We start from the raw sequence: 27,382 nt of genomic DNA, 5'->3' as shown, positions 1-27,382 counted from the left end.
CTTCTTTCTTCCTACTGCCTTCAGATCCTGATATAGAACTCGCAGTTGCCATGTCTGCCTGTGCGTCACCATGTTCTCTGCCATGAGGAGAATGTACTAAACCTCTGAAGCTATATGCTTTCTTTTATAAGAATTGCGGAAGTCATGATGTCTCTTCACAACAACGGAGTGCTAAGACATATGATAAATTAGGGTGGACAAGATGGCCCCATGGGCAAAGTCATTTGCTGTCAAGCCTGATGACCCGATTTTGATCCCCTGGAACCATGTAGAAGGAGAGAACCAACTCCAGCAAGCTGTCACCTGACCTCCGTATATACACCAAGGCATACGAGTGTCCACACCCTTACCAAACACTAAATAACTATAATTAAGAAAAATGTGTTGTTGCTAAAATCCCTTCACAGAGGGAGACAAAAACAATACCTCCTCCTTCTCCCAAGGTCCCAATGACAAACTGAGGCACAATTCCTCCAAAATTCACTCTGGGGAACCAGTGGGCTTATTGGGCTTCCTTACAGAGCATAAGTGAGGAGTTACTTACAGGGGTGTATTTCTCCCCCAAAAGGCTTTACCAAAGTCTCTATCCAGTGCAGATGGAGCACCCCCTTTCCTTCTGTGGTCTATATACTCTAGCCCCTCCCTAGGTCACATGCCGTTAGGGCACACAGGAGGGAGGGAAGAAGGAATGCTCAGGTGAGAGTCTCCTGACCCTCCCCACGCCTCTGTGAGGGATGTAAATAGTCAGCAGGCCCAGCTGGGATGATCTATTCCAAGTGGGCACAACTGAGTGCTCCAAGATGGTGGTTGTTTGGCTCTGAGGTTAGCCCTTCACAACATGGAAAATTAAGTTACTTGACCACAGGACACAAAGTAATGGCACTGGTGTTCTGGGTCAGCATTTGGTTTTGGAATCTGTGTTCTAGTTAGCATTCTTTTAGAATCTGTGATCTAAGTTAGCGTTCTTTTAGAAGCCAAATGAAGTCATGATTTGCATGTTAGATAGTAAATGAAATGTCAAATAATGTGTAGGAAATTAGAAGGAAAGAGGGTAACTAAGTTTCCAAGAACACAAAAAGAATTATTTAAATACTTTTTACCTATAAATAATTCAAGATTCCCAATTTGTAAACTATCTGTGTGGTTACTGTCCTGGTGTGTCCAATTGCTGGATTTCTTTCTTTTGTCATTTTGATTCAGATTCATGTTTATAAAAGAGCAAATTAACAGACTGAGACAAAAAGTGAACATCAATCTCAATATTTTATTTGAGTATTTTGAAGGTTAGTGTTGTAGCACAAAGTTGAGGGAAAACATTGTTCCTTGAAGTTGACTCCACTCACACGGATCCCACTTGTGGGTTGGAAGGTTGGAAGTCGAATGTTTGAGTCGGTGAGATTCTTGACAGGAAACCACAAATCTCACCCACCACTGCACCTGATTCCCATGCTCGGCCACTCCCGTCATCCTTCTCAGCACTGGGATCTCATCCATGCCATCCTTCCCTTTCTCTCCCCCATGAACCCTCACCTGTAGACGTCCAAGAAGGAATTAACTGTGACGACCAATTCAGGTCACTTCAGGTGCTGGCAACTCTTGTCAGCCCACGAACCTGTTCAAATCCTGCAAAGGTCCCACCCGAAGCCTTGGAAGCCAGTTGAAGAATGGACTGCCTTTCGTTGTTGTGAAATTCCACAGCTCAAGAGGAAGTTGGGGTTGAGTTGAGTTCAGGTGACTAAGAAGCTGTGGCTCCCGTGCAGCCAGTAACAACCTTAGCCTAAATGTATTGTGAACGAAACAAGGCGTCCATCTGAATTCGGAAACAAGGTTCTGCAAGGTGGAGGGCAAAGCACGGGCCTCCTGGAGATGGTCAGTGCTTGCTTGGTTTGAACTTCAGGGCCACACTGTTGATGCAAAACCTTTGGCCAGTGGGCTCGGGTCCATCGGGAAACACATGACCGAGGTGAGCATCACACTGCAGGGGAGAGACGCCTTTGTCACTCTTCAGGAAAACAACTCCACATGGCCCACCCCACCCCAGAGCCTGGCAGCTGGGAAGCATGGCTTTTGTGTTAGAATTTGGTTCACAATGGATATATGGATATACACAGAGAGCTCTGGCAGTAGGCAGCACTACTGACCCAGTGAGCATGGGGACAAATGATTAACTTAGGTCTTGACTTGTTCATCTATCGGATGGGGATCACAACCATAACCTACACAACAGAGCCATTATGAAGACAACCCAGCACAAGTCGGGTAAGGATTGACACAATCTGGGTGAGCACTCAACAATCACTTCTCCTTCCTGCAGGCAAAACTTAGTCCTTTTCATCTGCTGGCCACTACCGTCTTATGAAACCCATGCAACAGAAAACATGAGCACTAAAGAACATAACAGTGAGTCTCCTTGGGCTGGCAAAACGGCTCAGTGATAAAAGCACTTGAGGTGTGATCCTGACAACCTGACTTAATCCACAGAACCCACAGGGGGAAGGAGGAGGAAACTGACACCTGAGATTTGTCCTCTGACCTTCTCACATGTGCCATGGAGCTTGCGCTCGCATGCACACACATACACACACACACACACACACACACACACACACACACACACAAATGCAAACACAACAAATAATAATAGTAATAATAATTATAACAATAATAAAACTCTAGCCAAGTTTTCTGTCTGAACCCAAGCTCCTCCTCCTCAGGCTCCAAGGAGTAAGGGGCTAATGAATCCGCCTGTTGGTGGCATGCTGCTAAGTAGGAGGGAGGTGGAGAGATGCCACCTTCATCTTCAGTGCATGGTGGGATGGGAGAGAGGGGTACAAGTCTAGGGCATTTTGATGACGACGTACACCATGGAAGAACAAGAGAGGCACCAAGAAAAGGACAGCTCCTTTCCTTTCAGAGAAAGCAAAACACATCACCTGCTTGCAGACTACCTCCACGCGAGCACATCCTAAGGAACTGTCCAGGCGTCTCAGGATCCCTGAATGACTTTCATCTGAGCCTGTTGTGCCGTGAGCCTCAGAAAACGAAGGCCAGCCAGTGCCAGAGCAGTACTTCTTCTCGGAACTGTGGGAGACAGTACAGACACACAGTGGTCACAGGACAGTGCAGACACACAGTGGTCACAGAACAGTGCAGATACACAGTGGTCACAGGACAGTGTAGACACATAGTGATCACAGGACAGACACACAGTGATCACAGGACAGGACAGACACACAGTGGTCACAGGACAGTGCAGACACAGTGATCACAGGACAGACACACAGTGATCACAGGACAGTGCAGACACAGTGATCACAGGACAGACACAAGCAATCACAGGACAGACACACAGTGATCACAGGACAGACACACAGTGATCACAGTGCAGACACACAGCGATCACAGGACAGACACACAGTGATCACAGGACAGACACACAGCGGTCACAGGACAGACACACAGCGGTCACAGGACAGTGCAGACACACAGCCATTAGACACATGGCTGTTGGCATATCAGGAGATTCTTAGGCCTCATCCCTTTGTTCTGAGCAGGACAGGACTCCCACTTCCCTCTGCCAGACCCCAAGTTGGGCTTCATGAACACTCAGTGCCAGGGAATTGTTCCTGCTGCTCCTCTGTTGTTCAAGACATTGTCTAGGTATAGTGAAAGGATGTCTTGTTCCTTGGGTGGGATTGCCTTCTTTCTCTACATCTGACCTAAAAGAACTAAGACCACGGAGGCTGTGTGAGCTCGTTTGCATGTGAGGAACCACAGATCGAATCCATGTGTTCCAAAGGCAGGAAAGGAAGAGATGAAAAAGGAGTAACAGTGGTGGGGAAGGTCTGCAGGTCTGCAGGACGGAGGCACATCAGCATAAGAGCTAATGAGACAGCCGTTTGTAACAATGGAAATTTCTATTACCAGAACACAGGCTGCCGGTGCTGCCGGTGCTGCCGATGCTGCCGGTGCTGCCGGTGCTGCCGGTGCTGCCGGTGCTGGAGAACGAAAGCTCTCGTGCCACCTCTCAGAGGTGTGATAGGCCAGCTACTCAATCTCGGGTGGGCGTGGGTTCCTCACCTGGGACAGTAATATCTGCCTTGCAAGGACACTTTGAGGATTTCAGGAGACTCCTTGGTGGCGCCAGGTGGAAAACGAGGCATGTGGCAGGTGCTCATGAGCTCTCATTATGAGTATTGTCATTAATCAATTAGCCTGGCACTCTGACTAATCACTGGGCAAAGCCTGATGCTTGGGGTGGTCTCCTGAGGACAAAGGATGCTAATCACTGGAGTGGGCCAAGGGGCTGAAGAGTGGAGGGAGACCTGCTCCCAGAACACTTCACCCTCAGGACCAGGTTGCAGCTCAGTGGCAGAGCATTTGCCTGGGGCACACAAGGTCCTGGGTTTGACTCCCAGCATTACAAAAGACTTATCGTTTTCTTAGAACTCACACAGGAGAGTGCCGGCAAAGCACATCAGAAACATAAAGAAAATTACAGATAGCAGAGACCATCATCTCTCCCTAAGAAAGAAATGAGTTGAAGTTAAGCCCTGCCTAAAACTGGACAAGTGAGTGATGAAGAGTCTGAGGCCTAGCTCAGCTGGACACAGCCTCATGGGCAATAAGGCCACATGACAGGAAGGCAAACATTTGGTCTCAGGGCCCCTCTGTGCCCCCAAATTATTAAGGGTCCCTGACCAACATTTAGCAAGTGAGAAACATGATTTGGAATTAAAAATAGGATTACACGACTTTTTTGTTGTTGTTGTTGAAACAGTTTCATTATGTAGCCCAAGATGGCCTCGAACTCATGATCTTGCCTCAGCTTCCTGAGGGCTGGGACCACAAGCACATATCACCATGCTTGACTTCATTTTAATACATAATAAGTTCTTTATGTATTAACAGAACATTTTTGTGACAATTATATTTTCTAGAATGAACCAGGTGCTATGGGATGTCTTTCTGTACACTGTGAATATATGTTGTTCCATTGGTTAATAAGTAAAGCTGCACTGGCCTATGGCAAGGCAGCTTAGAGACAGGTAGAAATCCAAGCAGATAGACAGGAAGAGAAAGGAGAGACAAGGAGAAGCCATCCGGCCATTTAGGGAGCAGCATGTAATGGCACGCAGGTAAAGCCACGGAACATGTGGTGACATATAGATTAATAGAAATGGGCTAATTCTAATTATAAGAGCTAGCTAGCTAGCAAGAAAATTGAGCCATAGGCCATGGCCATGCAATTCGTAATTGATAAGCCTCTGTGTTTATTTGGGTCTGAGCGGCTGCAGGACTGGGTGGGACACAGAAAAACTTTCCAACTACAGCTTCATGATTGTGTTATTTCATAATTTTCCAAATATTTTTATTGTCTGGTTCAAAAACATTTAAATAAACCGGTATCTGTGACTCTGCATTCACTGTACCCCAAGATTGTTCTAACTAAACCACAGAATGAAGAGGGGCTGGAATGAGGTGTGGCTCAGTGGTAGAGGGTATCCTTAGCACATACAAGGTCCAAGCCTCAAGTTTCAGCACCTCATTGCTCCCCTAGAAATATCTCAGGAAGCCTCAGGGCTTCTTTTTGAGAATCTCTGAAGGAATAGCTTGATTTCCAAAAGGTCTCGGTGGGAAGCCACACTCCATGACATCTGTATCCTTAAAGTGTTATTTGATCCTCTGGTGCTACCAACTCATGGAGCACGGGGCAACAGTGAAATGATGGTCTCACAAGGTTGCTAGGAAGAATTACTGAGGTGTTTTGGTACACAGTATGTTCAGAATAAGACCTGATATGATACATGGTACACACTGTCACTCATTTTAACTTTTGTTATTATTGCCAATAACAGATGCTTATGGAATGTGAGCAATCCTGAGTCCAGATAGAAGCAGCTGCACATTTGGGGTGGTTTCTCTGTAAAATTATTCACCTGAGATCACTTCTATAGATAGTGCTAGAACACCTGCCAAGTGTGCACAAGGTAGAGTTTGATCCCTAGCATGGGGGAGGGAGACAGACAGACAGAGACAGAGAGGGAGAGAGACAGACAGACAGACAGACAGACAGACAGACAGAGACAGGGAGAGAGAGGGGGCAAAGAGAGAGAACAAATTCACCTGAATACTTCATCCTAGGAAAAAAAATACTCTAAGCACCTCTTGCCTCTTCCTGTCCTCAGCGTTATATGCACTACTAACTACTAAAGAGATTTTGATAGAGAATTATGAATGAAATAAAGCTCTTCTTAAAATCGACAAATGAATCTAAGGCTAATAAAAAGCCATTAACTGGCTTTATGGGAAACAATAAACCTTTACTGATGGAATTGGCAGAAACTTGGAGATTTTTACCGAGTAATATAAGAAGCCCAAGATACATCATCAGAGACCAACAGTGTAAGTATGAAGGCAAACTAATAAGTCCACGATACATATTTAATTGATTAGCAGGTCACATGGCTCACTCCTCACAAACTGAAGCCCCTCTGGATCATATACTCTGATACTCTGAGAGAGTTCTCTCTTTTTCTTTTCTTTCTTTCTTTTTTTTTTATATCTGCTTTTTGAGTTTGCTCTCTTTGCTTTTTGTGTTTCTGGATATTCCATAGCTAGCTCCTCCCATAAGCAACAGCAGAAGCAGTGGGTAACCAATGATAATTCTAAATGTAACCATAGGAGCATTCCCATTCATTTCTGAGCAGGGATACATGAAGTTTTAAACAATAATATATGCTACTTGGGACATGCAGGACATCAGGGTGAAATATATATATAAAGAAAACTAGTATCAGGCTCCTCAAATGCTCCTAATTTAAGGAAGATTTATAACCATAAAATACATAATCTTGAAATAGGTTTTCTTTAGATAAGGTCTCACTGTATAACCCAGTCTGGCAACTTGAACTTTAGATCCCCCTACCTCAGCCTCCTGGCCACTTGGACTGCAGATATGCCCCACCACTCCTGGCAGCAAACCCTTCCAGGAGCAGCTCATGGGGGAAAGAAGGGAGGTAGAGGAGGCAGCGGACAGAACAGTGCCACCAGAGTCTGCGGTTAACAAGCTGATTCTGGATCTCTAGAGAGCGGTGACACGCTGCAAAGTATCGTCGGCTTGGTAACCCTCAGCTCAACCCTCAGATTAGCAGAGACAAAGCTCCACGGATAGGCACCACTCACTGCAACAAGGCAGACCCTTGAGAAGGATAATGGGAGCTCTGCCAGGCATGGCTGGGGACCAGGCTCTGGAAAGCGAGCTTGTGGGGTAACCTGACCTGGTGTACCTTGAGAGTCTGGTAGTGTCTCCCTAGGGACCTGTGGCTGTGATTTGGAAGGCTGGCACCAGAAGGTGAAGACACCAAGTCAAAGCATTGTCTGAACAGCTTACAGAGACCTGGGTAATAAAGTGAGGCCCAGCGGAAGGCTGGCAGCAGTGGAATCCTGGGTAAGCTGTTTAAACCTTGCCAGGCCTCACTCAGTTCCTCACATGAGAAGAGACCACCACCGAGAGCTGCTGAGGGCTCTGCTGAAGTGAGGGTGTGCCCAGCAAACTGTGAGGCAGGTGGTGGTGACCTTGGTGCGGACACACTTCCAGTTCCTGTGGAACACGAGCTGAGTGCCAGCACTTAACAGATGTATGACTCCTGGGGTCTGAACATGACTTCAATTTAAGCTGAAAGTTCCTTGCCCCGTGGCAGTGTTGACAGGTGATTAGGTCTTAAGAGGGAATACTGAAGTTCTCACAGGTTCGGGCCAGTTCACAAGACAGCAAGTTGGTAAAACAGGGCCACTCTTGTGTTTTATCTCTGTGTGCTTGCTCAACCCTCGGCCTTCTGTTTTGAACCCAAGGGGATACGGCATCATCCTCTCAGACTTCTCAGTCTCCCCAGGCCCCAAATGAACTGCTCAATAAAGTAACCAATACCAGGTGTTCTGTGTCAGCAACACAAAGGACACTGGCAGAAGGGCCTTCAGCAAGTTCTGAAAGACTTGAAGCATCAGTTACAACATCTATTACATGGACGCATGCGGCTCCTCATCAAAGGTGACAGCTTGCATTGTACTGAACCCCATGCTTAGGACAAGTGTCCAAGAAGCTGGAGAGATGGCTGGCAGTTAAAAACACATACTTCTTTCTCAGAGAGTCTCATAACCAGCAGGAACTCCAGGGGTTCAGACACACTCTTCTGGCCTCTGTGTACTCGGGTGTGTACACAAATACATATACTGATAATTTAAAATATATAAAAATAAAGATATTTTCTAAAAAGGTAAGAGTTCAAAAACATGACTTCTGTTACTTATCCACAGGGACTTCATAACTGAAGTCTTCAGGTGACATCAGCATTGCTGGAGCTGCTCAGCAGCAGAGAAGCTGCTATGGACGGATGAGCCAAGGAGCTTGTTTGGAGCACATCGCGGTAGCTTCCTGGGTGGTGTTAACAAACTACAGCAAAATGGGTGGGATGCGCTTATGGGTCTGAAGGCTGAAAGTCCGAAATCAAGACCTCGGCAGGGCCATGTCCCCAGAAGGCCCCAGGAAGCCCTCTCTGTTCCTCCTCCTCGAATCTGGAAGTGACTGGCAATCCTCTGCATCGCTCCATTTCTTTGTGTCCATTTCATGTGCAGTCTCCTCTTTGGTCCTGTTTCCTCTCCTCTTATTAGGACACCAGTCACACCGGATTAAAGCAGCACATTTCATCTGCAGTGACTGTACTTCCACATAAGGTCATGTTCACAGCTTCTGGAGATAAAGGCTTCAGCATGTCTTCCTCAGAGGCACAGTGCTCAGGCCGGCTTTTCTGAGGCTGTGATAAAACTCTCTGACCAAAAGGAACATAGGGGTAAGAGGATTTATTTCATTTTACAACTCCCAGGCCACAATCCATCACTGAAGGAAGTCAGGACCAGAACCACGGAGGAAGATATGTTGCTTACTGCATGTGCTCTCTGTGCTCAGATTCAAAATCTAACACGACCCAGTACCACCTGCCCAAGGCTGGTACCGACAACAGTGGGCTGGGCCCTCCCACATCAAACACAAATCAAGACAACTTCCACAAATGCAATTAAAACGCCTTCTTCCCTCGTGGCCCTTGGTTGTGTTAAATCAACAACAAAACTAACCAGGACACACATTCAACCCATGATTATGTACATAAAATTAACTGGCCAAGGGCCTCAAACAGCCCATCAGCTTCATCTCCTTCGCTAAATAAAATGTTTGGGCCAGTTGGAAGCACTTAAGCTCTGAACTGTGTGCTGACACAGTAACAGGAACTTAGAAGAGTTGAAAAAAAAAAAAAGCCAAATGCAGTGTGTGTTCTCAAGAAGGCTTAATAGAGAAACCCAGGCCCTAAGGAACTTAAGTCAGTACAGAGTAAGCGTGAGCACATCCCAAGAACATACAGCAAGACCACCAACTTTTGAAAGAAGCCAGGGTTCCTGAATTTGTCTCTTAATTTCTCTGACTCAATTTTTGTTGACAAACTTTTCCCTTCATTCTGACTCTGGTGCCCAACGTGGGGCTCGAACCCATGACCCTGAGATTAAAAGTCTCATGCTCTACTGACTGAGCTAGCCAGGCCATATTCTTAATTGGATCCCCATAAGAACAGTGCCTTTTATAGCAGGAAGTAACCTAGAAAACTACACCCACATTCCCAAAAAATGGATTATAGATGTTTGTCTTTTTTTAGGTTGTTGGTTACAAATTGTTATTGATTATAAATGCAATCTTTTTCTAAAGAAGAAAAGGGGATAGTATAGATATGATAGGATGAAAGGGTAGATTATTGAACCTACTTTTAAACAGCAACAACTTGTTTAAAATGTTTTACATTGGTATAGATTTTAGTTTATTGATACAAATTTAAAGTTAATTTTGTTATACTGTATGTATATTTCTACTCTTATTTAAGGTATTACATTTGTGCAGCTCATTTGAAACTGTAATGAATAATTAAGAAATAGATTAATAATTAGTCATCTATGATAATCAAACTTACAGTCATGTTAGTTAAATTTTCTTGGTATACATAAATATATTTCAGTTAGATAGGTAATCTTCAAACACTTCAAAGACTTACAGACTATGGCATTTAAAATGTTTTAAAAACTTAACTTTCTGGATAGTGAGACACATCTGCTCCCGGCAGCACTGATTTACTTCAAAGAGAAAGATGGGCATCAAAGACACTCTATATGGAGTTTATCTCCTTCTTGGCAAAAATAGCCATTTGGGCAAGAAACTGCCTGGACTGCTTGACAAAATGTTGTATCAATTGGACATGCAGGACCCATGGGAAGGTGACCACTGAACTTTGCAACAAAATTGTCCTTCAGGTTCCTGCTTCACAGAAGAAACTGCCAGATATTCTACAAGACACAGAGAAAAGCGACTGAGAGACTTTAGGCCTGTAGGCTGAAGAATGGATGCCCCAATGTTGCAGAGGAACTTTGGGTGACTTTCTAGGTAGCCAGTTGTCTCTGTCATTCTAGATTTTTGGAAGTTGCTTACAATGCTCTTTCTGTTTACTTAGGTAATATTATATCCTTCTGGGGTCTTTGACATTCTAGATTTTTGGAAGTTGCTTACAATGCTCTTTCTGTTTACTTAGGTAATATTATATCCTTCTGGGGTCTTTGATGTAGTTGAAGACTAGATAGTTATAATTTTCCATGGTTATGATAAAAGATAAATTAGATATAAAACTTTAGACTCACAAATATAAGATAGCTAGAATATTTTCTTTAATTTTGCCAAATACAAATAGACTAGATATTGTAACTGTAATTCTTGCTTGATAACTGTTTGTTATATGCAATTTTACTATGTTAAAGTTAAACCCTTCCTTTTTGATTAGACAGAAAAGGGGAGGAGCTGTGGGATGTTCTGTATGCTGTAAATGTGTTGCTCTGATTGGTTGATAAATAAAAAGCTGACTGGCCAATAGCCAGGCGGGAAGTGTAGGTGGGATAAAGAGACAAAGAGAATTCTGGGAAGAGGAAGGCTGAATCAGAGGAGTAGACGCCAGGCCACCATCCAGGGAGCAGCATGCAATGACACACAGGTAAAGCCACAGAACACGTGGCAACATACAGATGAACAGAAATGGGCTGAGTTTAAATGCAAGAGCTGGTCAGTGGTAGGTCTGAGCTAACGGCCGAACAGTTTTAATTAATATAAGCTTCTGTGTGTTTACTTGGGGGACACGAGTGGGAGAGATTTGTCCTGACTGCCAGTCGGCCGGGACACAGGAAATCTTTCAGCTACATGACTCTACACAAACATTTGCAGGCACGGCATTTGTGTACCCTGCTTCCTACGAAAGAAGCTCGAGACTTGAAATAAGAGCTAATAGGAGAGAGAGAACAATATACTCCTAACACTATCCTCTTGAATGGTAAGAATGCTCAAGGAGGGGCTGGAGAGTTGGCTCATCAGGTAAGAGGACTGGCTGCTCTTCCAAAGGACCTTGGTTCAATCCCTAGCATCTACATGCAGCTCACAACCATCTGGAATTCCAGTCCTGGGGGATCTGATGCCCTCTCCAGGTCTTCATGGGAACTGGATACGTGTCATGCACAGACACACATGCCCACAAGACACCCATACATATAAAAAAAAAGTAAGTAAATAAAGTGTTCAAAAATATATTTTTTTAAACAAAGGAATGCTCAATAATATAGTCTTCATTTATCTTTTCACTGATTAGAACATAGTCTCCAGAATTCCTCATCATAAAACACACACTGAGTGTCGATCCCTGAGAAAGGTTTATCTCTAATAATACACCATTGTTAGTATGTCTGGATTGCTTAGTATGTACTACGCCTTGCTTTGCCAGGTTTATATATATTAACTCATAATCCTCCCAACAACCCTATGAACTGGGTACGCACTATTCTCATTTTACAGGTAAATGAGAAAACCAAGGCAGAGATACATTAAGAAATTTATCCAAAGTTACCCAACAAGGGAACTGATGCAGACACCTAGGCAGTCTTTACCATACTCCTGTTAATGGGTGCTCTTTAAGAAGAGTGTGTCTAGAATGGAACTGATTATTATGATTTGTTTGATTTTGGTGCTAAACGCTGGTAAGTTTTAGACCTCCTGAAGGCCTCTCTGCTGATACAGCAAACCGAATCAGACCGAATTGGAAAGCCCGAGTTTAATGGGTAAAGTGCTCCCGGGTGATTCCCCGGCCCACAGAGAGGAGACAGGGATGCCAGACTGGAAGAACCATATGTCTGTCTTTGGGGATGCTGCTTATATACCCTGTGTGGGTGGTCTTGAGCCTCTCTGGGAGAGGAGCTGTGTTTGGCGGGCTTTGAAGGAGCAGGTTTAGGGAAAGAGATGGGGAGGGGAGTTGAGGTGGGTCTTCCACCAGACTCCCTCCAAACATTCCGACTCTTTGGGTATAGAGATGCCAGGGTGCCAGGGGCTGAGGTGGAGCTCCCACCCAAACAAACGCTCCCCTAAAGCCCAAATGTTAACGGTTTGGTGCTACTGGAGCCTCGTGCAAGTTCTTTAGGTCACTGGGGGCACGTTCCTGAAGAGGACTGTGGAAGCCCAGTTCTTTCCTCTTCCTCCCCTTTGTTCCTGTCCATGCAGCTGGGGTTTTGCTTTACCATACACTACTGCCATAAAAATGAGACCTCCAAGACTGTGAGCCAAAATATTTATAAGCTGGTTAGCTCCTGTGCTTATTATAGTAACAGGAAGCTAGATGGATATGTTCTTATAATAACAAGAAGCTAGATGGATATGTTCTTATAATAACAGGAAGCTAGATGGATATGTTCTTATAATAACAGGAAGCTAGATGGATATGTTCTTATAGTAACAAGAAGCTAGACGGATATGTTCTTATAATAACAGGAAGCTAGATGGATATGTTCTTATAGTAACAAGAAACTAGACGGATATGTTCTTATAATAACAGGAAGCTAGATGGATATGTTCTTATAGTAACAAGAAGCTAGACCTCTATATTCTTACTTTAGTAACAGGAAGCAAGATGGATATATTCTTATTTTCTTTATTTTTAGCTTCAGTATCAGCAAGAAAATGAAACAAAACCTCAGAAGTTCTTTTAAAAAGCAGGGAGGGGATACTTTGCCTTTAAAACCAAAATGACTGAAAAGAAACAATGGAGGTTCGTGAACTAACTGCCGGGTCAGCGAACTGGCTACTTGGTAAACAGGCTTCCAGAGCATTGATTGGATTTCTTCTGGATGTGGACTGTTTCACTATGACTCAGAGTTGGCCACATAACTTTCTTAATTTAACTAGCATTGTGCTAACACCATAGCTACCAGCTACATGTGGCCTCTTAAGCTTAAATTTGCTAAATATCCTAACAAGCCCAGCTTCTCGGCCACACTGGCTATACTTTGGATGCTCAACAGCCACATGGAACCTGAGGCTTCTATAGAGAGCAGATCTGTAGTGCAGACACAGAGTGTGTCCTTCACCATAGCAAGCCCTGCTGGCCAGAGCCCTTCACTCTGCTTGTCGGGGTTCAGCGTTGGGGTTCAGCCCCAACCTATTGAAGAGTCCCTTGAAGGGGGAAGTGAGGAATTTGAGAAATGCTAGATAGGAAATATAGAAGTAGATTAAGAAAAAAGATAGAGACACAGGACAGCTTTGGGAGGGCATACAACATACAACCAAGTGTAGACCCTTCAAAACACCTGTAACCACGCCCCATGGCAAAGCATCTTGTGATTAGGCCTTGAAGTATAAGACACTGGTAACCATGCCTTTGCACCCTATTACACAGCCTTGGAGAGCAACGTAAACTCTGACGCTCTGACTTTGAGTCAAACCACAAGTTGGAATCTTTGAGGGCTCCCACATCTGCTCTCTCTCTGCTCCCCTATTTTTCGATGCTGTGACTGACCCCAGATGGTGAGAGGAGAGGAGCCATTGGATAGTAGGAAGTCCTCCTCTGGAAATAAACAGAAACGAGGACACCAACGGAGTCACCAGGACCTTGGAGATTGGACAGTAAGAGTGCATTCTTACAAGGATGACTTCTCATCTTCCAAATTGAGAAACAGGACACCTCTCCAGCAGCTAAATAGTAAGAACGTAGTCTTAGACTTTTACAAGGTCCCCAGCTGAAAGGAAGCTAGTCATCCTAACCTTTGACTTCTCCTTTTGACAGAAATGATGATGAAGGAAAAGGCAATTTTTCTGAAACCTTAGCCTCGAGCTTTACTGCTGTCATTCTGTGAACTGTATATTTGATTCTTTCTGTCATTTTCTAGCATTATAAAACTCCTAAAATTCTCATAATCCTCAAAGTGACAGTATCTTTTTATAGTCTAATAGCTTAATGGATGGATGCAGGATGGGGACTCATCACCAAGGCATGATTAGAGTATTGGGCCTTTCAGCCCCACCCCCAACATGCAGGGAAGGGAACTGATCACTCATGACCATGATTTTGGAATGAAGCCTCCATAAGACCCAAAAGGACAGGGTCTGGTGAGTTTCTGGGTAACTGAACTCATGGAAGCGTCTAGAGAATTTTCCTAGAGAGGACATGGAACCCAGTATCCTTCCCCGACACCCATTCTACTTATCTCTTCAGCTGTATCTTTCATAATGGTGATACCCTTTCCAATGCAGTGGTAAATGTAAGTGCTTTCCTGAGTCCCGGGTACTACTCAAGAGAAACAGGGAACACGGGAGAGTGCCGGAAGCCTGGCTGAGAGCTGGTTGGTCAGGAGCACAGGTCACAACCAGGTGAGTATGCTGGGCATCACAAGTAGAGCACAGGACATGGGGACTGAACTGTGCCCCCGGGATCTGACACTGTCTCCAAGTCGACAAGGTCAGGTCTGAACTAAATTGAAGGATGCCCTCAGCCTGCATCTGCTGGAGAGCTGACTGTTTGCTGGAGGACAAAAGGCCTCCCAATTTTTGATGTCAGGGGTACAGGGGTGGCTCGGTGGTTAAGAGCACGTGCACGTGATGTGCTTGTAGATGATAGGTGTGGTTGGCGGCACTCTCGTCAGACAGCCCACAACAACTGTAACTCCAGATGCAGGGCCATTTCTGTTTTCTGAGGGCACCTGTGTACACATGCACACACATGTGCGCATGCATGCACATACACACACAATTAAAAATAAAGTGAATTAAAAAAAAAAAAGACCTCTTGGGATCACAGAAGCCTGTGTTGACGGCTGTGATCTGACAAGGTAAAATCACGTGTTCTTCCAACACTACGGTGTGAGAACTTACTTCATTCTGGTCTTCCCTGGTGCTCCTGAGCTGGGGGCTGGTGACTGGTAGTGGGCTCTTCCAGGTAGCTCCTCACCAGCACCGGTATGCCTGGGCCATGGCCTGGCCTCCTGAGCATGAGGGAAAATCGATCCTAATCACGCCCGTCCTTGCAGGAAGGGTCTGCCTTCCTAATGCAGCGCGCATTAGCAGCCGGCTGGCCAAGAAGCCAGGCTGCTGAAAGCCCAGAGGACAGAAGGAGGGTCTGCCTAATGGAAGATTCACAGGGCTGGCTTGATTTATATTTTATTCTAAACCAATTTAAGGTTGATGCAAAAGAAAGGAAAACATCTTTGAAGTTCTGAAAAACAAGACTTCAAAGATGTTTCCTTTCTTCTTCCTTGAATCTACTTTTTTTAAAGACTATTTCCTGCATATCTAAACAAAAAAAGCCTTTGTTGAAAGATTTGAGATGCTGATTGACTTAAAAGAGGCTTTGAAATCAAGGGACAATTAAATTTACTTTTAGCTCTGTAGACGAGGGCACGGTATTCGCTTCTGTCGGGCACTGTGGGGAATCAAGCCTCATAAAAGTCTGCGCTTGCTAAATTAAATTATAAACCCATTTTCCCTGGGAGAGGTATAGTTTTAATCATATGGCCACGCAAATACTATTAGGGTTTAGATTTCTTTACATACTTTCCCCTCTAAAAAATCCTAATGGCTTTATCATGAAGTCCCCATCAGAACTTTGTTCTCTCTCAGAGATACATAAAGGAAGAACATGAGCTGGGAAGCCCTGTCAGCTACATGAGATATCAGAAAAAAATCAAGACAGACAGATATCCTGCATGAGCAGCATTCCTTCCAGCGGTAATAAGAGAGGACAAAGGCGATCAATGGATCCTGAGGGCTGGAAGCACACAGGGGGTCCTTGGATTCAGTCTTCAGCACCAAAAAATAAGAAACTTGGGAGTATTATTTATTAAGTATTATTTATTTAAGATCTCTTCACATTCATCATCTTACCTGAAGAGTGGGCTATCACAGCACACACAATGGTACATCCCTGTCTCCTTGTTGTTCAAGTACATCCCACTGAAAGGCTGAAAGTCAAGGAGCAAGGAACATCATCACACTCGGGCAATAAAGCAGACAAACCCAAGAGGCAGACTGAGGGTGTGCTGGCCCAGTACTAAAGTGTTTGCCCAGCTTTCGAGAGGCCTTAAGCTCAATTGCCACCACTGAAAAAAAAAAAATCAACCAAGAAACAAACAATAAATCTCCAGTCAAGGAATTGCACTCATTTGACAACGTGCAAGTGTCAGCAGAGGAAAACCGCAGTCAGCCAAGGAAGCAGCCTGCAAGCTTCTTCACAGCCTGGCCTTTATCATGCCAAATATTCAAATTGTGACATTAATAATGCTTTGTATTTATGTACCACCTTTCATCCAAGAACATCAAAGTCCGTGAAAAAGCATGAACACCAGTCCCATCCTCTGCCATCCTGGAAGATTTCACTCTCTCATCTCAAAAGGGCTAAAGCAACAGGAGTCTAAACACTCGTCTAGGACACTTTGAACTCTCTAATTAAAGATGGAATATAAAGGGCTCAGTGGTAGAGTACTTCACTTGTATGCAGAGACCCAGAGATGGATCCCTGATAGGAGGGGTGGAGGGAGAGGGTGAGGGAGAGAGAGAAGGGAAGAGAAAACACAAATACATCAAAAGCACTGTTCAGTGAATTTAGGGTTGTGCCGTTAACACACATCATGCAGCGTCAACACTGTGTAGAGTCAGTCGGGGTTAAATGATGAGCCAGGGCCCCAGTGCTTGGTCATCATGTAGATGAAAGCACTACATCCACAGGATTCAAAGAAGGTGTAGGCTTTGAACAGCTGAAGGGGGTATGAGGGGAATTAGAGCAATGAATGAGTGCAGGCCATACCTGGTGCCCTCTTCTGGCCTCCTTGGGCACCTGCACACACATGGTACACATAAATTCACACACATACACACACACACACACACACACACACACACACACACACAAATAAAATAAATACTCTTTAAAAAATTTTGTCAAATCGCTTTTTCATCCCCTCAGTCAACAAAATTACAAAGAGATTTGCACAAGCTAAAGCCATGTCCTGGTGGCAAGCATTACCCCACCACACAGATGACAGGATTCAAAGCACGGCATGCTGGCTGAGTGGCAGAGCCGCCAGGGAATCAGCCCTCCTGTCTCTCTAGACTCGCCAACTTAAAAAACTCCCCATAGAGCTAACTGCATTGTTTAAAAAAGCTTCCTGGGGGATGTTCAAATCCACTTGGTGAGTCTACCAGATAAGACACACTTGGATGCGCTTACTCTCTAAAAGTCTGGCTTGGTGGCACACGGCTGCCATCATAGCACTGGTGATGCTGAGGCAGTAGGATCATGAGTTCAAGACCAGCTTGAACTACATAACCAAACCCTGTCTAAAAAGCAAGGAAGGAAGGAAGGAAGGAAGAGAAGGAGGAAAGAAGGAAGGAAGAAAGAAAGAAATTAAGAAAGAAAGAAAGAAAGAAAGAAAGAAAGAAAGAAAGAAAGAAAGAAAGAAAGAAAGAAGAAAGAAAGAGACAGAACATTTAGCCACCAAAGTCTGAATGAGTCTAGTGAGTTGTTCATTCACAGTGACACCTGACTTGAGCACTATGGACATCCCTGCCATGGAAGCTGATCTGCAAAGCCCTGTCCTCAGAAACCAAGCAGCCTACAAAATTAAAAACACAATTTCATTAATATAAGAGTCAGGGGGTGGCCGGGCGGTGGTGGCACACGCCTTTAATCCCAGCACTCGGGAGGCAGAGCCAGGCGGATCTCTGTGAGTTTGAGGCCAGCCTGGTCTACAGAGTGAGACCCAGGATAGGCACCAAAACTACACAGAGAAACCCTGTCTCGAAAAACAAAAAACAAACAACAAAAAGTCAGGGGGTTGTTGTAACAGTAAATAAACTGAATAATCCAAATGAACAGGAACTATTACTTAACCTATGTCCTGCCATGATGCCTATCTGCTACCCCCTGCCTGACTCCTAATGTCTCCTCATCAACTCCTTGAAGTCCTTTTATATATTAGGAACAGAACAGCTTCTATTTTATCTGTTTGTCCTAGTACTTACTGATAATCTGAACATAATCAGTGCTGGATTGGGTGCTAATGTTGCAGATGGGAAAAACTGACTCAAAAGTTAATTACCTTCCCCAAATTAAAACCAAAGTTTCTTGTACTGCCCTGATGACAAGACCCTGTGAGAAGACAGTCATACTTTATGATGATAGCCACAAGAGAGAACTAACAAAGGACCCTCCCCTGGAAGCAGCGTCCATGAAGCTTTCTGAGCAGATTGTGTCTGAGACTGGAGGGCGGGTATCTTTATTCTTTTAACCTTTCCTTATTAATGTGTGTAGCTGATAGATGCTGGTTATAGAAAAATGCCAAGCACTACTGAGTTGAGCTTTGAAGAATGAGTAAGAACGGAGCAGATGAGAAATGGAGTGTTTCAGACAGGGAGGACATGCAAATATCGATGACGTGGGAAGGTAGGAGAAGCCAGACCACACTGGGCTGTGAGTGGACTGTGATGAAGAATGGAGACCTGCTCCTGCTGAACACAGGGGTTGGAGGGGCACACTTTGAACTTGTTCACTGGCTGTGCTCATGGTCAGAGCTGTTGTGCCCACTCTTAGCACTGAGGGAAAGAGAGGAGGAGGAAAAGAAGGAGGGAAGGGTGGAGGAGGGAGGGAAAACAACCATACACAATCAAAAACAAAAATGACTGGAAGGGTAAAGAGATATCCGAGGCAAGAGAAGGTTAGGGGTGTCAATCATTAGTCCAGGCCTGGGTGGTGCTGTTACTCTGGTTGGAAACTGAAAAAGGAAGGAGGGAGGGGGGAGGGAGGGAGGGAGGGAGGGAGGGAGGGAGGGAGGGAAGAAGGAAGGAAGGAAGGAAGGAAGGGAGGGAGGGAGGGAGGGAGGGAAGAAGGAAGGAAGGAAGGAAGGAAGGAAGGAAGGAAGGAAGGAAGGAAGGAAGGAAGGAAGGATTCAGAAGCCAGAGTTGAAATGACTGGCTGCACAGGGGAAGGGTCAGGAAGAGAATGAATGTCAACATCACCCTGCAATTTCAAGTATGTCTGGACCAGTGACAGCTCCCTCTCCTTTGATTCTGTTTGTTCTCCCATGCTAGAGGCAGAGGACATGTTGGAAAGGATGACTGCATGAAGGTAATCTTATTCAAGAGGAGGGGTCAGAGCAAATGGAAAACAATGAAAGAGGTGAGGAGCCCCTGGATTGGTGGCTGTGAGGACACAATCCCCAGTAGGCCTATAGGGCAAGGGAAGAGACAATCACCAGATTTTGGTGAGGCTGTGGCTGCCAGGAATGCACATGTGGGCTGCCTCATAGAGAGGATGCTGGGTCCTGACTGATTTCTCTACCCTGCTCTCTGAGGCTCATGGCATCTCCTGGAGCCTCATGTCAATCAGAAGCCACAGGGCAAGAAAGCTGGTCCTCCTCATGGGGTTCAAAGCAGGGAGACCAGACCTAGAGGGCAGAGAAGGACCTGAGAAACTAACTCCTCTCCTGTTGATACCTGACTCTTGGTTATCACTCAGCCAGGGTGCAAATTCTTTCACTGGTTGCAAGCACCGCTAACACACCACCACTGCCTGATTAACACACACACACACACACACACACACACACACACACACACACACACACACATGCAACTGAATTTTAATTAGGAGTCACCAATCAGGAGGCGTTGGGAGTCTCTCTTCCCTTGGACTAACGAAGCTGGCTGATGCTTCCAGCTCTGCACAATACTAAAGTTAAATGTGGAAATGGAGCAACTGGAAGGGATTTACAACATTAGTTAAAATAATGGATGATGCTCATTTTGTAAAAGGGCCAAGTGCGAAGGATATTGCACCATCTGCTTCAGAAGCCCACAGATTTATTCTCCTAAACATCTGGCAGACTGTCTCCGGGCTCCCTGTACACACCAAACCCCGCCTGGCTGGTTACCTGGGAATTAGGCTCGTCTTAGGACATGCTGGGGTTACCCCCAACCTCTCATAGCATAGCGTGTGCTTCCCTTGTGCTGTTTACAACAGTGAGAAAAACAGTCTCATTCCCACCCACAGGAAGAAATATAACTTCAAAAAAATATTTCACAAGAATCTGTAAGGACCTGCCAGCTTGTCTGGTGTCTGTGGCATCAGAGAAACTGAGCCCGTGGTCATGTTTAAAGGACCAAAGCTGCCGGTACTTTGCATGGGTACCAACAGGCTGGTCACACAACACTGAAGAACCGCTACGCAGGGGTCTCCCCATGGGATCTACTTCAAAAGTGAAAGCATCTCACGGGAACAGCTCAATAGTAAAACCCCAGTGGTTGTCTTCATCCCTGGCATCACCTGTGGTGAGCCACAGTGCCAGCACAATGCTGTGGCCTGTGGAAATGAACAGAGGCTGAGACTAACCAGTGCAGGTGGGTGTGTCCACCTCTGACACACAACATTCACCAGCATCCCTGTTTTGAATGCCTCCTCTAGCCAGGAACCAGAGCAAGTACCAGGAAACAAAACACGGGGCAACTGCTGTGAGAGAAAACGCGGAAGAAGCAACCTAGGCAGGGGTTGAGAAAAGGGCAAGTGATCTGGGTTGAGTTGGGTCTGGGGGTGGGGAAGCGCTCAGCTCTTAAGAGCACTTGCTTGCTCTTCCAGAGGACCCAAGTTTGGTTCCCACAACCCACATCAGTGGCAGCTTACAATAGTCTGTAACTCCAGTTCCAGGGATTCCCATGCCTTTTCAGGACCCTGAGGCCACACACAGGTACACACACACACACACACACACACACACACACACACACACACACACACACACATATATGGAATATATATATATTCCATATATAATAATAAATCTTAAAAGGAGGGTCTGAATTAATTATCAGGACAAATGGCTGAGGGAAAGAAACCCAAGACACAGGGGCCTTGAAAAGAAGAAAGCAGAGCATTTGCTTGCTGTGAGGACAATGTGGCCATAATTCAGGGAGCCAGAGGAAACATGGCTGCATCCGAGGCAGGGGTTCAGGTAGGGACCACTGCTGGGAGGGCCCAGTTAGTATTTAAGTACTGTGTATTTACTTTCAGAGCCATGGTAAGCTTCCAAGTGATTATGAGCTGAGAAGTAGCATGGTCCACTTTCTTCTCAAAAGACTCCTTTGGGAGGGGAGAGAGAAAGCAGGAAGAAGAAAGGAGGAGAAAGAAGGAGGTGGATTGAGAATGTTGGCCCGGCCAGCAAGGATCGGGCAGCGGAGCGCATGCGTGGCACTAAAGGGTGGAGAAGGATTCTCGTTTCTTCAGGTGGGTGGAAACTGTAGGTCTAATACAGAGGCTGCTGGAGGCTGACCAGATCCTCACAGTGCACACGAAGTGTTGTAGGCACCTCTACTCCAACCCCTCGCCCCCAGAACATCTTATCAGAACACTGCACGTCATCCCGCTTACCGCTTCAGTTCCCTTCTCTCTGGTGACATAGAACTGCTCGGGGGTCAGTTTCCTCTGCCAGTCAGTCTTGCTGAGAGAGAGCTTGGACTTTGTAAGGGACCCTGCATTGTTAAGGAGGGAATTGTTTTTATTGAAATAAAGCGCTGTCCGTCCCCATGTTGGCTCGCTCTGTCACCCCGAGGAATGAGCTGCTCTCTCCGCTGCGGCTCAGGCCCAAGATGCCTCCTCACCCATTTCATTAACAAGAACTGTGATGAGCAGGGAGCCAGTGCCTGTCTGCTCCTCCTGGGGCACAGACCCCAAAGAAGTGGCTCCGGTAGGAAATACTACCAAACAAATTCTCCAAGGTACCTCACAGTGGGAGTGGATTCTCCCTACCCCCCTTTTCTGCATTAAACAATTTCAAGTCTTTTTTGGTTTAGTTTTCCTTAGAGAGCCTATAATAACCCCTTTGCAGTCGGCACATCAGTCTTTCTGGCCGTCCTGACCCTTCCTGACCCTTCTGGGATCTGCTGATTAGTCACATGACTTTGAAAAGCCTTTCGTGCCTCCATTTCATTTTTGCAATTTAAAAATTTTACTTAAAGAAATTATCACGCAGAGTCATGGATTTCCTTAAGGCATTTCTACACATATGCTGTCTTTGTTACTGCCCCTCGAATTCTCCTCCCCATCCCATCTCTCTGTTCCCTACCCTCCTTCTGCTTGTACACACATTCTGTTACCCTTCCCAACACAACCTTCTAAGACCTCTCCTCAACTCCACATCTTCTGTCTACCTTTATGACCTGTATCTTGACCCCACACACACAAATATATTAAAATATATAATTAAAATAGAGGATCTACATATGAAAGCAAGTGTGAGGCAGTTGTCTTTCCTGGTCTGGGATGCTTTGCTTAACATAATGATTTCAAGTTCCATTGATTTTCTGGCAAATACCATGATTTCATTTTCTTTAGAGTTGAATAAAGTTCGTGTGTGTGTGTGTGTGTGTGTGTGTGTGTGTGTGTGTGTGTACTGTGATGGCTAAAGAAACTCCATTTATGATAGGCATCCACCTTGGTATCTAATAGCTGTCTGTCTCTGACTCAAGTTCCTCAAAGCTCTGGATTTCTTGCCCACCCCTCAAAACCGTACAGCGGTGACCATCTGCTTGCAATGATATGAGTAATTCCTGATTCTGGCTTTTGTAACTTGCTTATGCAGGTATTCAAGGACTACTTTGAGGTCACCTTGACAACCTAATCTTGGCAGAGTAGTATAGCTCATTGGCCTCCCTAACTCGCTTTTGTAGATATTCAAGGACCTATCTTTAAAAGCCAAAGGTTTCCTTCACTTACCTCTAGATGGCACTTAGAGACTGTGGCCCTGCTAGCAGTTTTAATCAATTTGGCTAATTATTATTTGAATTGAGTCTGGTGGTCTTTTCCATCTGAATTGAATTTGGTGGTCTTTTCCAGGTGGCTTTGAACTCCACAACAATACCATAATTTCCTTATCCATTCAGTTGCTGGACATCTAGGCTCTTCCATTTCTTAGCTATTGTGAATAGTGCAGCAGTAGACATGAATATGCAAATATCCCTGAGGTAGGACTTCGAATCCTTTAGATATGTGCCCAGGGGTGGTGCAGATGGGCCACATGCTAGTTCTGAAAAGTGGTTTCCATCAGGACCCAGCTGAGAGCAGTGAGGGATTGGATAGAGATGGTCTTTGAGGGAAGAGTTATTAAACTCCTTCCCTAGCTACTTGTAAAGGTATCTTTAATTTTGTCTGCCAGAGGGGTCTGTATTTTTAAAAATTCTCTTGCATAGAGATCCATATTGTATCATCCCCAAAGTGAATCTGTCTATTATCAGTTTGCTTACGTCTGTTCTAAGATAAGGTCTTGGACAGTTCAGGCTGCCACACCCACTATGTAGTCCAGACTGGCCTTGACCTCCAGATACTTCTGCTCAACCTCAGTCTATTACTGTGCTTCATGATTTCTGTCCATCCTTTGTTCCTCTTTCTCCTGCTCCTTATTACTTCTGTCCTATTATATTTATATGGACACACATACACAAAGCATCTAGGACAAGACTACATTTAGTTAAGGTGGGTATAAAGCTGTCTTAGTTAGGGTTTCTCTTGCGGTGATAAAACACCATGATCAAAAGCAAGTAGGGAATGAAGGGCTTATTTCATCTCACGACTCAGGTCCCCCTCCATCCCTGAGGGAAGTCGGGAGCTGGAGGCAGGACTGGAGCAGAGATGACTGAGGAGTGCTGCTTACTGACTTGCTCTTCCTAGCTTGCTCAGCTTGCTTTCTTATCCACCCCAGAACCACCTGCCCCAAAATGGCATGGCCCACGGAGGACTGGGCCCTGCCACAGCAATCATCAACCAAGAAAATGCCCTGACAGATTTGCCTACAGGTGGTCTCTCATGGCATTTTTTCAACTGAGGGTCCTCTTCTCAAATAACTCTAGCTTGGGTCAAGTTAACAGTAATAACAACAACTAAACAAACAAAACCCAACCCGGACCAAAAGCCTAATTCTGACAATAAACGTTTTCACTGTTCAACACTAGAAGTTTATCCTCGTTCAGCACTTTAGCATACAAATAAGAAAAGACAGACTCACACGATTACTAAACCTGCCTGCGGGGAGGAGGGGTCCTGCCCTAGGCTTCCTTTCTGCCTCCATGTTGCCCTCAACATCTCCAAATCCCAGCCCATGATGCAGACTCCCAAACTTTGATTCCCCTCCACACAGGTAGGCCTGCTGTGCCGCCTCCATTTATAACCACCACCGGCAATGTGCACTCCGCCGTGATGGCGGGTTCGTCTTTTGTCTCCCTGCACCTGTTTTCACGACACAGTTCTGATGCTCTGTTGTGAAGTTCATACACATTAAAGACCGTCATATCTTCATCTCCAACACTGGAAGAGGTGTAGAGGGAAACAAAAGGGAAGGAAAGGAAAGGGGGTTCCGCTCTGTGAGTTTCTGTCTCCACTGGCCCTACAGTAAGCCCATATGAACACACACAGGACAGATGGACATCTCCAAGTCAGACAGTGGGGCCCCACTGGCAACCAAATCCGTCTCCTTGACCTTTGACCTCTCAGCCTCCCAAACTGTAAGGAATACATGTTGTTTATGCCCCTGACTTAGTATTTGTTATGGATGCCCCCACTCACACACACATCAAAGGCAGTAAGGGGCAGAGAGCTGAGGCTGGAACAACCAAGCCTGTAACCACAGAACCATGCTTCTCATTCTTAATGGATGCAGTTTGTTGACCTGGACCTCCATGCTTTACTTAAGTAGCCCTTAACTGTTTGGGTTGAGGCCAGTTTCCCTTCCTGAGAGTAATGCTGTTAAGAAGGTCTTTGCGTGTACAGCTTTGTTCTTTTGAATTATTTCCGTAGAATAAACTCCCTGGAGCGGCTGTCTGGTAAGTTACACAGCTCCTGCTATGTACTGGTGTCTAGCCAACTTTAACGTGGCTGAAGACTCTCAGCTCCCAGGGCTATTCATCAGGCTGCTTTTGACAGCGCCAGCTCCGTGAAGTTTCCGCTAAAGTCACTCAGCTCTGAGGACTAGCACAGCTCCAGCGGGCTAGGCTTGCAAAGGGTCTCACTGAGATACCAAAGGAGTGAGGAAAGCTCTAACCGGAAGTCGTGTTGGATCCGTTAACAGTCCACAATCTCAGGGCATATATTTATTGAACACTAAATTTTTAAAGTAGCAAGGGTCTAAAAAGACTTCTACAAGAATCGGTACCCTTCAGCAGCATAAGATATAAAACTGGGTTGGAAAGGAGGGGGTGGGAAAGGAAGTCAAAGAGAGCAGCTGCCCAGTGCCAAACCACAGGGGCACGAAATTGATGACTCTTACTCCTTCCTCCCCGGTAAGATGGAAAACTGCTTCAACTCACAAATGGGGATCAAAAGCACTTACCACCCCACCCCACCCCACCCCCGTTCTGTCTCTCCTCCACTAACAATGACTGTGGGAACACGAGAATGATTAGCACACGTCTCAGGTCCTAGATCCACACAGACCGATGCAGCATGCACGGCAGCAAGCACCCACGAGACTTCAGTGGGCCAGTGGGCCAGTGGGCCGCTCACCCAGGACAGGAGGCCGCTGGCAGTCCTCGGAAAGGGGGTGTGCAGGGCAAAGGACCAACTCCTGCTCGGGGGAGGGCGCGCGAGGGACAGCTGTTGGCCGCCACTGGGTCCCCCGACTATGGCTCCTGCCACTGACGATTTTGTGCACGAACTAAAACGTAACATATCAAAAACGCACTGTGTGCAAGCGTGGGAAGTGAATTCGTACCCTCCCAGGATTCTCTCCGGGATCAGTGCTCCCCCAACACACCAACTTCAGCCACCACGGTGCTCGACCACTCAGGCTGCAAGGGGCAGCGGGGCCACGGGGACCAGGTTCTCATGGCCTCACCGGAGGCGGCCCCGGGTCAGCCAGGGCGGTGAAACCGAAAGCCACGAGGCGGCGGCGGCGACAGAAGACCTACCTGAGTCCCCGTGTCCCGACCCCGCACAAGCCCGAGCGGGCCGCCCAGGCACCTCCAGCAAGGGCAGGCCCCGCAATGCTCGCAGCAGGCGCGCCATGACGCTGCCACCAACGGGTTCCCTCCCCACACTACCCCACCCTACCCCCTCCCTCCCCTCCGCCGGGTCCCTCCCCTCCGCCCAGGTTCCCTCTCCTGCTCCCGGCTCTCCCTTCTGGCTGGTGCGTCACCCCACCCCCACTGCCTAACTTCTTCGCACCCACTTGCCCTTGACCTTCGCTGCGTTTCCGGATCCGCCTCCGAACACCCGGTTCCAACCCCTCGCCGCCTCCTCCAACTCTTGCCTCCTCCCGCGGGGGACCTCCCTCCGATTGGGATCATTCCTGGCCTAAAACCTGTTGGGTTTCAGTTTGTTTACGTTTTCCAGAGTGTGTGAAAGCCCAGTCGTACCAATGACAGTTGGTTTTATCTGGCTTCCTTCACTCAGCATAATTATTTGGACTTGACTGCTTGGCCTTTCGTGTTACCAATTGCGCACAAATTCTTTTTTGTTCCGAGTAGTATTCCATTGTACTAAACTGTATTCAGCCAGTTACCCATTACTTTAGGCTGTTTCTAGACTTTTCACATCAAAATCAAAGCTGCCAGGAGCATTCCTGTACATGTCTTTGGGCGGATGAAGGTGTTGTCTCTTGTGTGGACACCTGGGAAGGGAATGGCCGGATCTCAAGGGCAGCAGCTGCTTCACCAGTTGAGTATAAGATCCTGTTCGCTCATCCCTTGCAGACAGTTGATTACCCAGGCCTTTTCTTTGGTTGTTGTTGTGTTTGTTTTTGTTTTTGAGGGTCTTCCTGCCTCAGAACTGAGTTTATAGGAGTGCACCACCACACAGTTAGACTTAAACTACTCACAGTAATAGGTGTTTCTTGTGTGCTGTTATTTTTCAGTGTCTGATGGTTAGCATTACCCAATTATTTTTTGTGTACTTAAACAGCGGACCACAAACTCTCCTTGGAAAATTATCTATACACTTTGTTTTGTCCACTTATT

The 27,382-nt window shown here is 45.9% G+C and overlaps 1 protein-coding gene and 1 non-coding gene across 2 annotated transcripts; both read right to left on the bottom strand.

Annotated features, from left to right (window-relative positions):
- Nucleotides 1–1,244: 1,244 nt before the first annotated feature.
- Nucleotides 1,245–26,467, bottom strand: Msrb2 (methionine sulfoxide reductase B2). Its single transcript, XM_052727066.1, has 5 exons — nucleotides 26,336–26,467; nucleotides 21,810–21,910; nucleotides 16,277–16,353; nucleotides 2,934–3,081; nucleotides 1,245–1,975 (listed from the first exon to the last, which is right to left on the bottom strand). The coding sequence occupies exons 1-5, from the start codon at nucleotides 26,430–26,432 to the stop codon at nucleotides 1,871–1,873; spliced, it is 528 nt and encodes a 175-aa protein (XP_052583026.1). The 5' UTR covers nucleotides 26,433–26,467; the 3' UTR covers nucleotides 1,245–1,870.
- Nucleotides 9,520–9,592, bottom strand: Trnak-uuu (transfer RNA lysine (anticodon UUU)). Its single transcript has one exon. It is a non-coding gene; the product is annotated as a tRNA-Lys (tRNA).
- Nucleotides 26,468–27,382: the final 915 nt, after the last annotated feature.

The sequence above is a fragment of the Peromyscus californicus genome, unplaced genomic scaffold (genome assembly GCF_007827085.1).
Source record: "Peromyscus californicus insignis strain IS unplaced genomic scaffold, ASM782708v3 Scaffold_8__1_contigs__length_139910024, whole genome shotgun sequence".
In the NCBI taxonomy this organism is placed as follows: domain Eukaryota; kingdom Metazoa; phylum Chordata; class Mammalia; order Rodentia; family Cricetidae; genus Peromyscus; species Peromyscus californicus.
This window is presented reverse-complemented; position numbering and strand designations above follow the sequence as displayed.